At 33.7% G+C, this 16,730-nt stretch overlaps 1 protein-coding gene and 1 long non-coding RNA gene across 5 annotated transcripts in view; one reads left to right on the top strand and one right to left on the bottom strand.

The window, feature by feature from the left end:
- The window catches only part of LOC133200171 (CAP-Gly domain-containing linker protein 3-like), a 16,962-nt gene continuing 232 nt past the window's right edge, over positions 1-16,730 (bottom strand). Inside the window, exons 1-13 of one of the 4 annotated variants that reach the window (XM_061335946.1) lie at positions 13,344-13,483; positions 9,776-10,040; positions 9,193-9,448; positions 8,873-9,016; positions 8,524-8,723; positions 8,176-8,311; positions 7,734-7,874; positions 6,859-6,981; positions 6,028-6,151; positions 5,512-5,597; positions 3,957-4,008; positions 1,322-1,452; positions 1-664 (exon numbers count right to left, since the gene is read on the bottom strand). In XM_061335946.1, coding sequence (XP_061191930.1) covers positions 426-664; positions 1,322-1,452; positions 3,957-4,008; positions 5,512-5,597; positions 6,028-6,151; positions 6,859-6,981; positions 7,734-7,874; positions 8,176-8,311; positions 8,524-8,723; positions 8,873-9,016; positions 9,193-9,448; positions 9,776-10,039 — 1,896 coding nt within the window. In that variant the 5' untranslated portion in view covers position 10,040; positions 13,344-13,483 and the 3' untranslated portion in view covers positions 1-425. Of the gene's footprint in view, positions 665-1,321; positions 1,453-3,956; positions 4,009-5,511; positions 5,598-6,027; positions 6,152-6,858; positions 6,982-7,733; positions 7,875-8,175; positions 8,312-8,523; positions 8,724-8,872; positions 9,017-9,192; positions 9,449-9,775; positions 10,041-11,416; positions 11,482-13,343; positions 13,484-16,730 lie in introns of those variants that run through there. The other 3 variants (XM_061335944.1, XM_061335943.1, XM_061335945.1) reach the window with 3 other exon arrangements.
- Positions 13,595-16,730, top strand: part of LOC133200179 (uncharacterized) — a 10,517-nt gene continuing 7,381 nt past the window's right edge. Inside the window, exon 1 of the long non-coding RNA XR_009722894.1 lies at positions 13,595-13,658. This is a non-coding gene — a long non-coding RNA (uncharacterized LOC133200179). The remainder of the gene's footprint in view (positions 13,659-16,730) is intronic.

Below are 16,730 nucleotides of genomic sequence, written 5' to 3' on the forward strand. Positions count from 1 at the left end.
TATGCTTAAAATATTTTATTTTTTGCATAAAAATATCAACAACTTTGATTTGCATAATGGATTTCCCATTAAATAACTTTTGACACATTGAATTATTGTACAAAAAATAAAAGCATGTGATACTTTATAACCATCACAGGCAGTCATCTTTGATAGTTAGACTGAGATCACAAGCCCCAATATTGTAGTACAAGAGACATGTATGTAAATATTTCCTAACCAACAATGAACATTCACTACAAAAAATCTTCAACCAGAGTAATAAATGCATGTTTCAAAATTGCTGAATCTGCAACAATATCCAGTAAAAAATACTTTATATATGTTGTGCAAGATTGAGAAATGTTATGGCATCTTTAATCACAGGCATAATGAGGATAAAAGGGTTATATATTTGGTCCTTATTAATTCCTTTTGTTAAAAATTCACTTGTCTTCCATTGGACTTGATTCCTTTGATCCATAATAGTCAGTAATTAATTTTGCACCATTGATGCCACGGACAGTTATTTTACTGGGTCTGACTAGCAGTCCATGATCGGGACGACAAGTAAAGTACCGCCTGTCATGTACACTGCCATCATTCTTTCCTTTTGCAGTTCTTAGTTCCACGCCCACCCATACGCCTTCACCAAACTCAGCTGGACCAATGTATCTGACAACACCTGTTGGAAGAAATCTTTTATGTCTTAATGCATTGCAATACTTTCTACATTTAAGCTGTCTTTATGCTACTTGAAAGCTTCATAAGTCAGTATTTTAGAAAAATGCTTGTTGCTCCACATGCAAACAAAAGTCAAAGAGTACAGAGAGAACATTTTTAAAGATTTTTAAATTTAATGTGTGACATGGAAAATTTTCCTGCCCCCTTTTCCAAAAATTTTATATATCAGTACAGATAAGCATGGAAATAATCTAAAAATTTGAAAATGCAAGTAAATATATAAATGTAATCTGGCTTGCTTTCACCATTAGTGTAGTACATGTAGTATTTGAGGTTGAAAAGTGTATGATCAATGAAGGTGATAACTCAGACAGAAGAAATTCATTTCAAATTTAATTGCAATTCAATATTGCTAGACATTCAGTAGTCAAGAAGAAAATTTATACAGATGTGAGATATTTCCCTTTAATCATGATCAATTTGCCCTGTCAGGAGACTTGAGAACCTGAATCCATGGGAGAAAACACAATTTTTGGTAAAGTTTACAGTTCATTGTAACCATGTTTGGTATTTAGGAGTACAGAATTTTTTTTTAATACTTTAAGATTTTGATTCCACCCATAAGGCCCCACAGGATTCCACAGTAAGATCTACTTACCTAGTTCATTATTACAGAAGACACTCATTCCTACTTCTAGCTTAAAATCATTGGTGGATCCAGGAGTTCTTGAGATCCTTTGAGAATTACTAGTAGGTGTTCTGGCTGAACTCTGTCCCATACTTTTTGGCCTGAAATTCAAAGACAAAGAAATTCATGCATTTTTAACCTGAATTTATATTTTTGAACAAATTAGAGAAACATGTCATTATGAAAAGTAACCTAGATATTGCTGAAAGGTACCAATTTAAAAAGGAAACTGAAATAAAAAACAATCTTCAAAAAAAGGTAATTATGAAGAATTCTGTTTTTACATTGGGCTACATTCTTTTGTCAAGAATTTCGAAAACCCTTGTGACGGTACATATTGTCGTTTTGTACATATTGTCGTCGGCGACAATATGTACCTACCCTCACTGCACATATTGTCGTCCATCGGTACATATTGTCGCTGGCTGAAAAGTTACACTTGTACATATTGTCGCTGGCGACATTATGTGCCTCACCCTCACTGTACAAATTGTCGCCCCACAGATATTGTTCTCTAAAGATTTCTTTTGTTGGGTTTTGGTAGTTTTGTGAATGTAACTGGTGTGTGAATCACACTGACGTGTCTCGTATGTTATTTCATGCAGCGTGATTGTGACGGTACATTTTGTCTTCCTGTTCATATTGTCGCCGGCGACAATGTGTACCTACCCTCACTGCGCAAATTGTCGTCTTATCACAACATGTTGCAAAACAATGCACGGCAATGCTCTATATTAATATGACTAATCATTGCTTTGCTGTTTTTGAGAAGATAATTTTTAAAGAATTTTCCCTTTATTCCTATGTAAAATTTTGATCGCCCATTCTGGCCCCACCCTAGGCCCGGTTTGATTTAAAGATACTTGAGTCTGCGCTACCTGAGGATGCTTCCATTTAAACATTGCTAATCACGGGCCTACTGCTGTTCCTCAGTGGTGGATCAAGAAATTTCATAATGGTGCCTATACTTGGCACTCAGGGTCATAGAGCAGAAAGGGATCTTTTTCGTGCCACCTAGCACATCAAAATTGAACGTACGCTATGTATTAAAGCTTTCAAATAAGTATCATCTCTTCTGACCCAGTAGTTCTTGAAAAAAAAAAAAAATAAAAGAATTTTTTTTCTAAATATTCTATGAAAAACTTTGATCACCTTTTGTAGCCACATCCTTCCCCCGATTGACATGATCTGAATAAAACTGAATCTACACTTCATAATGAAGCTTTCACATAAGCTTCAACTTTACTGACACAGTGTTCTTACTTACTTCCCTTGAAGGAGGGCTTGGCCCTTCATTTGAACAAACTTGAATCCCCCTTATCCACAGCTGCTTTGTGGCAAGATTGGTTGAAATTGTCCCAGTAGTTCTTGAGAAGAAGCTTAAATTGTGAAAAGTTTACAGACAGATGGACAGTCAGACAAAATGTGATCAGAAAAGCTCACTTGAATTTCCAGTTCAGGTAATCTAAAAATATCAACGCCAACACCAATTATATCGGCACATGATTTTATATAAGAATAACGCAAAAAATGATTTCCATATACTACTGAACAAAAAACTAATACATGTATTCAATCTCCAGTATATAGTACAAGAAAAAAAGAATAGGCAGATTTTTCAGATATCTCAAGAATTACGGTATCTTTGACATATCATAGTAAAGTATATCAATCCTGGACACAATTTTCTGACCAAAAATTTTTTTTTCCCTACAGTATTGTGAGTAATGCCGTCTGTCCCCCTCCGTGCGTTTGTGTGTGTTTGTCAATCTCTCTTTCCTTTCTGGAATAAATATTCGTCAAAACAATATATCGACGACAATATATGCCGACCTTGACTGTACATATTGTCGCCGACGACAATATGTGCTGGTGCTTGACTGTACATTTTGTTGCCCATTATGCAGGAGGAAAATAAGGCTCGTCTCGGTACATATTGTCGCCAACGACAATATGTACCGATGGACGACAATATGTGCCGTGAGGGTAGGTACTTATTGTCGCTGACGACAATATGTACAAAACGACAATATGTACCGTCACAACCCTTCACATGAAGATATTGTAAAAGTGAATCCCAGTGAATTTAGTCCAAGACTTAAGATGAGGAATTTCTGATGGCCACACAAACTATTGCAGGGTACATGACATAATAAGAGCTTTGCCAAGGGAAAAGAAAAAGAACAAACATACTTTAGAAGAAATGTGCACAACAATTTATTTGATCTTCTAGTATCTTAGGCCTGGATCACTTCATATCCTTCCAGAGAACTATGAAAGTTAAGTAAAGTGATCCACTGCAAGACATGTACAGCATGATACTATGTACTTGGTCAAACACAAAAATGTGTATGTGTGTCAAGTAGTGGTCTTTGATCAGACAAATTACAGAAACTGGGAAAAGAAGGAAGAAAACAGCTTCCAGAGTTCAAAAGTTTCAGGTTTTAAAAACAAATGGAAAAATTGATCACTATACTTTAGCAAGAAGATCAAGGTCAAAATGATTATTGCTAAATGTAGCATGATATAAGTTATGTATAGAATGTTTCCACAACAACAACAAAATCAATAATGTCTGGTATTCTGTAAATACATGTATTCCTACCTTTTGACAGGTGTTCTTGCTCTTCCTGGTGTAGAATTAACACCACCAGCTGCTGCAAGACAAATGAATGTAATTTTAATTTAATCACTGAATTCGGAGAACTCAGGAAAAAAACAACAACAAATGGTCCATGTGCCTTCATGGTCACATGAGTGTTACAATGTATGTTCTATTTTCTTAATATTTACTCCATTATAAAATCTGAGAAGTCTAACATATTCCACATATCCCATGAGGGTACTAAAGTGAACAAATTTGAAATTACACTATATGTACAATAAGTGAATTTGTAGCTATGTTCTTCTTTAGAAGATTTGTTTTTGGTAATTCCCTTAAAATATCAATACACTGGACTACCCCAAGCCCCCTCCATTCCAACACTTATCGGTAACTGCCTTAAGGGCAATGATTTCAACAAGCTATAATCTACACTGCATGATAATGCCTGCATGAAAATTTGATAAATCTTAGCCCTGTACTTCTTGAAAAGATTTTTTAAAATGTATTTTTATGTAAAAAGGACCCTTTCAGCCCCATAACTATATAAGCATTCTTTTGTAACCAACGAGGGAGAAAATATATTGGACCAAATCAGGACTTGTACCTGAGCCCCCTGAATCACTAGACATGTCCTCTAGCAACTGAGCTATCTGGCCACTGGTGGTGAAACCTGCCTATATGCCACATTTCTCCCTTAAAGGTCTTCGCCCATCATAGTAACCCAGGCTCTTCTCTGGTAGCACACTTCCAGGGCTTGTTCAAGGCACCCAGTGTAACCAACAAGAGAGAAAAATGCAATGGACCAGACTGGGATTCGAACCTGGGCCCCCTGAATCACTAGACAGGAGCTCAACCAACTGAACTATCTGGCCATCAAACTGGCTATCAGCAATCAAACCTGCCTTACTGCCACACTTGCAATAAACTGACAATTTGTAGCCTTATTCTCCTTGAGAAGATTTTCGAAGATTTTTCTTATATACTTCAATATAAAGCTATGAATCTCCTTTGTGGTCCTTCATGGCCCAGCCATGATTTGAATAAATCTGAATCCACACATGATAATACTTGCATATAAGGTTGGAAATTTTCAACCTTGCTGTTTTGGATATTTTTAAAGATATTCCCCTTTATATTTCTCTGTAAAACTTTGGACTCCTTTGAGGTTCTTTCCTTGCCTCAAGAACCATGGATTGAACAAACTAAATGATGAACCTTTCATGAAAGTTTGACAATATATAGTATTTTAAGATCTTCTAAAAATATTTCCTGAATTTTTTGTTTTTTAAATGAGCCCATCCAATTTTACTTTTTTAAAATTATCTCTCTTTGGAAAGGAGCATGCATGTTCCTTCATTTGAACAAATATGAATCACAAACTAGATTGAAATAAACCTTTTGGTCCTGGAGAAGTAGTTGAACCTGTAACCTTATGCAAGATTGAAGACAAAAGACAATAATAAGAGCTGTTCAGATGACTTAAAAATCAATGAGTAGAAAAAGAAAATTCTCTCCTAGAATCAGTAGTTAGTACACGTCTACATAGAGAACTTACACTGAGGTTTGTGTTCCCTCTCTGAAACAGCCCCCCAACTAATGGCTTCCAATGACTCACTGGAACTAAATCTTCTATCTCCCAATCTAGTCAAGTGTAACAATATAAAAAAAATATTACTTAAATAAATATCTCATAAAATTTACAACAAAATGAATTTAATGTCCATTTCTGAGTAATAACCGAATCGTACTCCGACAGGATTTACAGACAAGTTCATAAACACAAAAATCCTTTGATTTACAGTATAACAGGTAATTTCTGAATATTTTTTTTTTTTTGATAAGATACTTAAAAGTAGCACTAAGATTTCTGTATTTGCAATTCCATTCAAACTGTAATACTGTAGAAGATACAGGGTCTGAATAATTTTACAGCTTTGAAAGAACAAGAAAATTTAGCAAAGATTCAACAAACTCAGAAGAAAAAAAAAATATGCTGTATCACATCTATGAACATTGAAACTGAATGCTTTAATAGAATAAGTTGTATTCACAAAAATTAAATTGAACTTACTTTTGTATTCTTGATAAAGGAGCAAAGACACCATGTTTTGGTTTGCATGTGAAATATCTCTGACCATTAACAGATCCATCATTCTTTCCTGCTGGTTTGTCCAACTCTATTCCATACCAAATACCTACAAGACATTGTACTCTCATGCTAAACTGAACAACTCTATTCCATACCAAATACCTACAAAATAGTGTACTCTCATGCTAGACTGAACACCTCTATTCTGAACCAAATATCTACAAGACATTGTATTCTCATGCTAGACTGAACAACTCTATTCCATACCAAATACCTACAAGACATTGTACTCTCATGCTAAACTGAACAACTCTATTCCATACCAATTACCTACAAGACATTGTACTCTCACGCTAGCCTGAACAACTGTATTCCATACCAAATACCTACAAGACATTGTACTCTCATGCTAGACTGAAAACACATGTACTACAATTTGTTCATGCTATGATAATTTCTACAGGGAACTCAATACCTTTAAGGAAATACAAGGCTATAAAATTAAAACTTTATTTAATGAACACATGATATGATGTTAATGCACATAAATTCATTAATTACAGTAAAACTCGCTTATAAGGAAGTCATAGGACTTGCTGTCCTTTGAATAACAACTGAAATACTAGTACTGGTAAGTTGAGTCTGCAAAATTGATAACACTTTAAGCACATAATACAACAACATACACAACTAAATAGAGTGTGCAAACAAATCAATTAAAGGTAAAGAAAAGTCAGAAAAGTGACATTTAAATAAAGTCAACTCAAACAACATTCCAAGGGCAGTATTTGTATTGTAAAATGCGTTTAATACCAGGTGCAAACTGTGTGTTGCCCGCAAATCTAACTGTGCCTTTCCTCTGTCCTGCAACAATCACACGTTCCCCCACCTCCATCTCAGCCAAGTTAGATATGGAATTTGTTCTTGCCTTAAGACCTAAATAGAATTTGTATGTACATTTTTGTAACTGATAACATTATTTCATTTAAAGTAAAATTGTATACATAATTCCTTATTATAGATGGTATTTACTTGTTAGTACAATTTTTGAAACATTGTTCTGGAATGTATGAGGTATTTCTTTCTGACTATGAAATCCCCAACATAATAAACATAAAAAAAAATTTAAAAGGCTTTCTATACATCAAGTATGAATACTGATTAAAGGATATCATTTCAAAGTATAAAAATATTATTTCTTCTTCTTTACTGATATCTGATAATTACCTGTATCAACCCTGGCCTTGACATTTGACACATCCTCTGACCCTGCCTGATCATATTACCTGTATCAACCCTGGCCTTGACATTTGACACACATCCACTGACACTGCCTAAAAATTACCTGAATCAACCCCGGCCTTGACCTTTAACACATCCACTGACCCTGCCTGATAATTACCTGTATCAACCCTGGTCTTGACAATTGACACATCCACTGACCTGGCTGATGATATTACCTGTATCAACCCTGGCTTTAACATTTGACACATCCACTGACCCTGCCTGATAATTACCTGTATCAACCCTGGCCTTGACATTTGACACATCCACTGACCCTGTCTGATAATTACCTGTATCAACCCTGGCCTTGACCTCTAACACATCCACTGACCCTGTCTGATAATTACCTGTATCAACCCTGGCTTTAACATTTGACACATCCACTGACCCTGCCTGATGATTACCTGTATCAACCCTGGCCTTGACATTTGACACATCCACTGACCCTGCCCTCTGAACTGGGGACTTGTGAGGAGAAATGGCTGGAGACCGAGGTCGGGGAGCTGAGCCCGGTTTGGCTATCTTACTGACTGGAGCAAATATTCCTAAAATAATAGATAATATAGAAGTGATAATACCCAACAGTCTTTATACTCTTCAAAATACATGTTATCATTTTTTTTAACTTTGAATTTTTAAAAAAATATATTTTTAGAAGAATTTAGTTATAAAAATGTTAGGTTATACTGCATCAAAAAAAAATTTATTCTCATTATCTTTTCATTGTAAACCCTTGTTAAAGTCAAGTACATATGTATTTACATGAATAAATATGACAGCTTTATACATATATTTTAAGTACTGGAGTTTAAATTATTGTCTGTCATCTTTATGATCTAGTTTTACCATGATTCTTGGGACACTGAAAATAGGAGATGCCACCAATGCTCCCATCATTTTTGCCACCGGCATCATCCAATTCTATCCCTGCCCAAATCCCGGCAGCAAACTCTGCTGGTCCACAGTACCTCAGTGTTCCCATCTTTAATTACAGAACACATCAATTAAAAGTTAGGCTTATTACTCCCCTACAAAGGACATGTACACCTACCAAGCAGCTACTTATACTGGAGAGCTTGTTTCTTCTTCAGTTCATTTATCATGTCCTACTTATACACCTATATTTTTCAAAATTATTGCAAAGGATGTTATTTGAACATTACGGGACTAAAGATTTTAACTTTGACAATTTACCTTCAGGCCCCCGACCATGACTTTGTCACCGAGAGCCAGCCCCAGTGATTGTAGAGTGACCTTGCTCTGTACAAGGTCATAGTTAGGAGGGGGTTGTTTGGGTGCAGGCTGACACGCCTCCTGTAGAGTCTTTCTTAACTTGACCACAACCTTCGCCATTTCTGGATCTGAGTCCAGACTGGATGGATCAGGAATGCACTCTAAAGGGGAGAGAACTGGTGGTGAATAATCTTGTTTTGTAATACATGCAGTTAAGTATCAAAAGCTATGATTCAATTGCTCTCTTCATAAAAAATATTTACCCTAGAGAAAGAAACACACTGAAAGAAACCACATCAACCCATTTTACCTAAAGCTGTACGTCCTTGGTCATCTTTGAGTAAAGCATCAGCACCATTTTGTAAGAGTACCTTGACAGCTTCATAAGCCAGATTTGATGCCGCAATGTGTAATGATGAACCATTATCAAATTCTGAACAAACACTGTCGATATCTAAAAATTAAAATAAATCCAAAAAACTAAAACCTGAGGAAATCACACAAAAATGACTACTTATAGTCTGGACAGAGGTTTTGATAGCTGTATGGCATTATTTTGAAGTTTAAAATCCTATCTGACTAAAAGTAACTTAAATCTTAAGAGTTCTGTCATCTTGTCAAGAGACTTACCTAAGGCTTTTGTGTGCTTGAGTAGTACTTTGATCACAGGAACAACATCAAAATAGGCTGCATAGTGAAGTGCGGTCATGTTAGTCCACCGACAACGAATATTTGGATCCGCTCCCTGAGCCAGGAGCATAGTCACCATACGACATGCGAGGTCAGCATCGCCTATCCCCGCAGCTCCTGATTTACTTGCATAGTGCAATAAGGTCATGTCTGTGAGACCATCGCGGTCATTTATGTGAGCACCACGTTTTAAAATCTGCAAAACACACATTATTTATTGGTAATCTCTGAAAAAAATTGGTGTAAATTACTTTCAGAAAATTTAAGATGTATTTAAGAAGTGGCCATGTAATCATGAGACTTTGACAGATATGTTATCTTTGTTTCCATCTTGTATTTTTTTCCTGTGGCATATGTTTCAAATTAAGAAATTATTCTTAAAATAAATTAATAGATGTATTTCAAGAGGAAACAGGATCTGTCCATCTAGAAAAAAAATAACTTGTCAAGTCTTTGTATCTAACCATTAAACTTACCCCAACAAGTCCTCTTAGATGTAATTAAATTTTGACAGGATTCTCACCTCATCTATTAATAAATCTAAGTTCTGTTGAGTTTGGGGTGTCCATTGACGAAGGACTGAGAAGATTTCTGGCACAGTGGTGTTTGGGTTTTCTAAGATTGACCTACATCCTGGACACTCTGGGTCAAAGAAAGACAGTTCTAGTTTCTGACAGCTGGCACACACAGGTGGATCAACACAGGGGTGGATCATTGGTTTCTCTCGCTCCGGGTGGTAGCTGCGAGTCGGTATGGGAGAGGTGTCTTTTTCTTCTTCTAATGTCATTCTGAAAGTGTGAGCATTTATAAGAATTTTCACTTCTTAAAATGTCTCTATGGCCTGAATTCAATGCCAAAAAATGAAGAAAAATAAATTAACCTGACTCCACGTAATTTTTATAACTAATTGAACTACCCAACATTCAATGTCTTTTATCCAAAATCACCAACTCTATACAGATGATGATCATCACTAAACACAATGATAAAAGTTGGGTAAAAATATCCCAAAACTAGAGTAAGCTTGCTATCAGACAAACAAAACAAGCTGATGAAAGAATTTCTTTTTTTACAATTGTGTATGCTAAGAACAAGTTCTACATCCCAAAAAGAAAGCATATGGTTTAGATGTAAATCTTTGGAGTTACAGAAAACAATATCTCCAAAAGAACAAATTATATTTCATTTCAGAAATATGAATTGGATAGAAAATTTTTAATAAGAATTTTAGACAACAAATTGCAACATTGATAAATATATCCCCAGCGGTATATACACTAAAGGGTAGCCCTAAATCAATGTCAAACACTTGAATGTATTATGATTTAGCTATAGTGTCAATGGCCTTGGTGACACTCCCAATACACCACAGTAAATTACAATTCAATTCTACAGAGTATTACAAAATCAATAGGTTTATGTGAAAGATGTAACAAAAGTCAATCAACTCAAAAAAGATAATTGATATTTTACAGCTTTGTTATAAAGCTCTCAACATTTTTTTTCTGTGTTTGTGAATAATGCACAATATTTCAAACAAGCAGCTTTTTTTTCCATTTGCTCTTACCAGCTTCAGTTGTCATTCCATCTCTAAATAATTAATTTTCAACCTTTCTGAAGACTTACTGAAGGCAACAATGGGAATTAAATAGCACAAACTGTATATATACAATAGGAGAGGTCCGTGATAGTGATCTCATGAATTATTGAAATATGTATGTAACCCAGGCCATCTACAAACTAAGAAGTTTTGTTTAATTGAATTTAGCAAGGAGAGGGGTGGGCCTGAGGTCTTAAGTTAATTAACCCACTTGATCATAATCAAAATATACATAAAAGTCATCTATAATAAAGCGGGAATGAAAAGTGATATTCTGACATCCCTCTATCCAAAAATATCCTGAAAACACAGGCATGGAAAATTCTGAATTCTTCTAATCCCCAGAATCAGATATTATGCAGTGTACATTTCACAATTCACTCATGCAGATAAATATCTCTAATCCCAACAATAGCAAAATGTTTAAGCACTTCAAACTGCTTAGTTGCAGTTCGGGAATAATTTGTTCCATCCACAAACAGGAAAATAAAACACTATTTTAAACTTGCACTTTAAACACTAAAAGTTGGCAATACTCAGACACAACCAATAGATATTCAGTACCTGCATCTGGCACACAGTAACTGTCCAGAAAAGTTAGGTGTAGTTTTCATTTTGAATCAAAAATTGAATGTGGTAGTCACTCCATTTGTTTACACATATCAGCATAAAACCGCTATTCTCTGTTCTTAAATTTGTTACATTATTTCTTACTATGGTATTTAAAACAGTTCTTTTTGACCTAGTGAAAATATTAATCTTTTATTTAAAAAAACAGGGCTTTTGTTATGGCAGAATATTGAATGGAGGGGGGAAATACCTTAGTAATGATCTAATTAAAAAATCTTTAGACTGAAGTAACTTGCAAGTATTAGGAGATTTAGTCCTGAAAATTCTACTGGAACAAATCCAAGGCTAGGTCCGATAAAATTTTGAGTCAGTAAATAACTCAATGTAGAACAAAGGGAGGAATGATTTAATAAACACCCCAGCAGAATTAAATCTTCTCTGTTCAACCCCCAATGTGACTGACAGACCATTCTTTGTATCCAACTGACCTTGTGGTTTATAATCTGGTTATCATATCTTGTTCAACAGAGCTGTAGGAACAAAAGCCATAGAGGTCTTATGTATTTGCTAGTTGATCAAATTATTAAGCATAACTCAGTGACCTTTAATTTGACTATATATGGTTTCTCTTATTATGAAACAGAGGCAGTCAATTTCTAATCATAAATCTTCCCCAAAACAATATTTCTACTCCATTCCAAAGACTTACTCGAGCACCTTTCTCGGAAGCCCTATTTCTTAATGCAATATGCATCAAGTCCCAAAATATTGAATTGCAGCATGCTGTTAAAAAGGTTTATCCAATGAATGTAACAATTTCATATAAAAAACAAATCAACACACAGTATAACACATACATGCTTCTCCTTGTTAAAAATAGGTGACACCACAAGAAGAAGATGAACTCTTTAAGATTTCCCAGATTTAATTTGGTCTGTACAAATTAAAATTTAAATGACCATGATTTGAATACTTAAGTGGTACCTAGATAAAAATCTCTCAAATACTCAGCTAATTAAGGCAGTGTTGAAGCAGTTGAACCATTTTGTTGGATTTACAAAGATACTGTAAATCACTGCCTGTGAGGGGCAAAAATCTCAGCCATGCTTGGAGGCAAAGGACGTCATTAACACTATCTTTTGTGGTCCCTCTTAAGAAGTATGTACCCAACTTGGGGATAATACTAACTTTTGATAGGTTTAGTGTCATTTACTTGTTATCTACATATATATCTTACATATCAAACATAACTCTGGGCACTTGTATACTACAAATATCAGTGTAAAACTCTTTGATAAGATTGTGGGTACAGGTACAAAACAAAACCTTTATACAATCTTAACTATTGCTTCCTATCAAATGTTGCAAAAATTCTTGCCATTCTCAATATTGCATTTAGCATCAAAATATACTCTTGACCAGGCTTTGGATTTACAATCATAACAGTACAAAGGAAGTTCAAATATTAGAAACCATATTATCTTCCAGACACTCACTTGATTCATCATATAACCTTCCTTTGCACCAACAAGGGAACTAGCCAATAAAAAGTTGACCAAAGCTGTTTAAATACACTGCCCTATTACTGATGTTTGGCTATCCACATAATGTAATATCTATAGTTATATCTTTGATCAACATATGCTTAATGCACACAACTTGTGTTACTGATAATTGTAACTGCAGGCATTTTTTTTTTACATTCTTAATACTGATTGAACAAACTGTCTGGCAAGGAAATTCAACATCAATTTCACCAAAATAGAAATGACTTTGCACATTCACTAAATACAATACACTACATATGCCTAACTCTCATTCTGAAGGACATACTTGTGAAAAACTTATCAAAGTCATTTAACCTTAACAAAATTCCTAAGATATTATGAAAAAAAGAGACAACATACAAAAATAGGCTTACCAATGCCAATACTATCCATGTAAAAAATAACAGCGTAATATTTCTATGGGAAGTTGAAGCATTTCGTGACAGAAACACGACAGGAAGTGAAAAGGCCTGTGTTCCGGGGCCAGAGTAAGAACTCGCATCCTGAACCCTCTTGATCCCCCCAGTAAAGGAAAACTAGAGTTACTTATACACACAGGAAACACTGTCAACCAACGTGTTATTAACTGAATACTTCTTAGGAGACATTTTATAAACCTGGCATTATAGCTATTCTTTTGTTGATATTGTTTCTTCATCCTCATTACTTCCTATGTGAAATCTGTCCAGGTTTGTATCTTATTTTCTTTCTTTTTTCCCCCATCAATATCAGGACTCTAGCACTAGCTGTTATACATTCCAAGTATCGAAGTACTAGAATTTCCACACAGGTGGAGGCTGATGCCATTCTATAAATGTGAAGTATAAATATGTGGATAAGTCATTTAATACTAAGCTGCTTTTTTGTGTAACGTGTGTTGAATGATCTCAATAGGGCATGTACACAGATAACAAATCACAGACTATCTCTTATCAATACCTGATTTTATCAACAAAGAAAAGAGTTGAGTAAAATACAGTATAAATAAATGACATACATATAGTTTTGCTTGATGATCTTACCATAAATTTTATTATTGTTCACTGCAAGACATTACCAAGATTCATGCATATTTTCAACTGGCAATTCATTTCATATTGTGTTTTGTGATTTCATGTGACCAATGAAATTACATGTACCTACAATACTTTTTCACAAAATTACGTGCTTTTATTTCAAGTTAAAAGAATAACAATACTTAAAATAGCAAAATATATACTTTGTGATTATGGTAAAGGTCAATACACAAACAGAAGTTTATTAAAAGTTCTTAGCTAAGAGTTTTATTTTCTTTAGTTATTCCTGCATAAGATATAAAGTGTACCAAAGTGTTCAACCAATGTACCTCGTACATTTAAAACAAGCTACACACAAATTCACTATTATAGGGTTACATTCTAATATGTCAATGAAACAAAATGTCTTATGTATGCATTTCATAAATCTAAAAATATGTCAAAAATAATTGATTATATGTTTGAAATATTTACACTAGCTAGTAGATCATTGGTGTTTATATTTGCTTATTCTTTAAAGGAAGAGTTTGTTAAGTTAAAAAATCTGGTAAGCATAACTGAAAACATGACATGTACAAAACAAATACAATGGCCTCGGCTACCTTTTATAAATACAAAAATTTTCAAAATTTTAAATAACTCACATATACTCCAAAATTGTATGAAAAGGCAATCTAAAAACTTCAAACTTTTCCAAAGTAGATTTTCAATAAAAAGGATCTTTCAAGCCCTTTCTCTTAAATATATTATGTGCACCATAAACAAGAACCACACTAATACAGTTGAACTTTGGTATCTTGAACACTGATATCTTGTATAACAGGGATATGTCGAAGTGACTTGAAAGTCACAACTAATTATTCTTTATTTATTAGTATTTTACCCCTGATATCTCAAATCCTTGGATATCTCGAAGTTTTCTCTTGGTCCCATAGAGTTCGAGATAAAGAGGTTTGACTGTATATAATTACCGGTCAATTCGAACACCAAAAATGGAATATAGGCTGAAAGGGGAGTTTTTTGTCCCATCATGCAATGTGTAAGAACATTAACTCTTGCTGTAACCAATATGAAAAAAACCATACATCATCTCTTTCAACAAAAAAAATGATAATATTGTTATTTCTGCTACTGAATTAATAGAATTTCAACAGAAAAAAAAATGAACAGGTTATAAAAATTTCATAAACTTAATTCATGAAATACCCTCAATCATTTAATTAAATAATTAATTATTTTTGTGCAACATCTCATTTTGTTTTCTCATTACCAAATTTAAAACACAAAGAAAATATGCAAGGAATAAAGAAAATATATGATTTAAGAATCTAGGTTTTTAAAAAAAACATAAAATGATGGAGAGTTTTTTTTCAATTATTTCTATTTAAAAAAAAATTAAATGTCAAAACTTTTAATTTAATTCTTATAAGTTTAAAAACAATTAATTGCATTTGAATTTTTATTTTTACTTGTATTTTTTCCACTTTCTGAGCATGATTATAGTCTTTTAGATGTAAATGACCTTTAATTGGAAGTCCGAGCAAACGCAGACTGAAACCCATGATTATTAAATAAATTGATACAAACACATCATCATCTTTGTGCATTTTATTATGAAAAATATTATATAAAGTAGAATAATATTTTTCTTTTATAATTTTGATATATTAATCGTTTTTGTCTGTTTATATTAAAATAATTACAGTCAAACATCGTTATCTCAAAGTCAATGGAACCAAGAAAAAACTTCGAGATATATGAGGATTCGAGATATCCAGGCTAAAATTACTTAAAATATTAAGGGTCAGAACTTCCAAATCACTCTGACATATCCATCGTATTTGAGATATCAGTGTTCAAGATACTGAAGTTCAACTGTATCTGAAATACCTGGATGTCAAGAAACAAAAAAATCACCTACTTTGCGAGATTAAAAATCCCAATTTGTGACATAAATTAGATAAGTCATATTTTTGTAAAATACAATCTCTTATACAAGTAGTTCTGCATTTGAAAATAATCTGTTACTCACAACAGCTTTTTTTTTTTGGTAAACCTCTACTTTTTGCATGAAATAAGCATATTTTTAAGCTTTTAGGCATGTGTGTACTTGTTTTGGGGTTATGACTTTGCTACTTCAGATTACTTCATTTTAAGAGTTCCACTAATTACTACATAATATACTAAGGTGTATATATTTTTCTTAAATTCAAATCAGTTTTAATTTTTTTATTTTTTAGTTTTCTTTTTTATTCCAGTCCACAGACATCCTCGACATTACAGCATATCAGCTTCTATGTATTTTTACGATGCATGGTTAAATATTCTTTGACAAGTTTTGTGACCTTTTCATTAAATAAATTATGAATATCCTTTGTCATGTCTTGTAACTTTTTCAGCCATAAACTTTGAATGAAAATGCTTATGAAAAGCAAATACTGATGTCTTTGACATGCATGAAATAAAATCTTAAGAATGAAAGAATCATTCATAATTTACTATCAATCAAATTTTGACTACAGAAATTCTTTCTTTACAACAAATGTGTATGATTGCAGTACAGTATAAATGATGAAAACCATGCTAAATGGTCTGCACTCACAATATGTACCAATATTATCATGTATTAACCACAACATACAAACGAAGAGGAACGAAATAAAAATAAAACAAAAAACATAATAGCTTTGCTTAAAGAATCACACCACAGAGCTGATATTATCTTCTACTTAGGTCGTTTGAATG

This window comes from Saccostrea echinata, unplaced genomic scaffold (genome assembly GCF_033153115.1).
Source record: "Saccostrea echinata isolate AGI-Se365-2 ecotype Australia unplaced genomic scaffold, CSIRO_AGI_Sech_v1 ptg000037l, whole genome shotgun sequence".
NCBI lineage: Eukaryota > Metazoa > Mollusca > Bivalvia > Ostreida > Ostreidae > Saccostrea > Saccostrea echinata.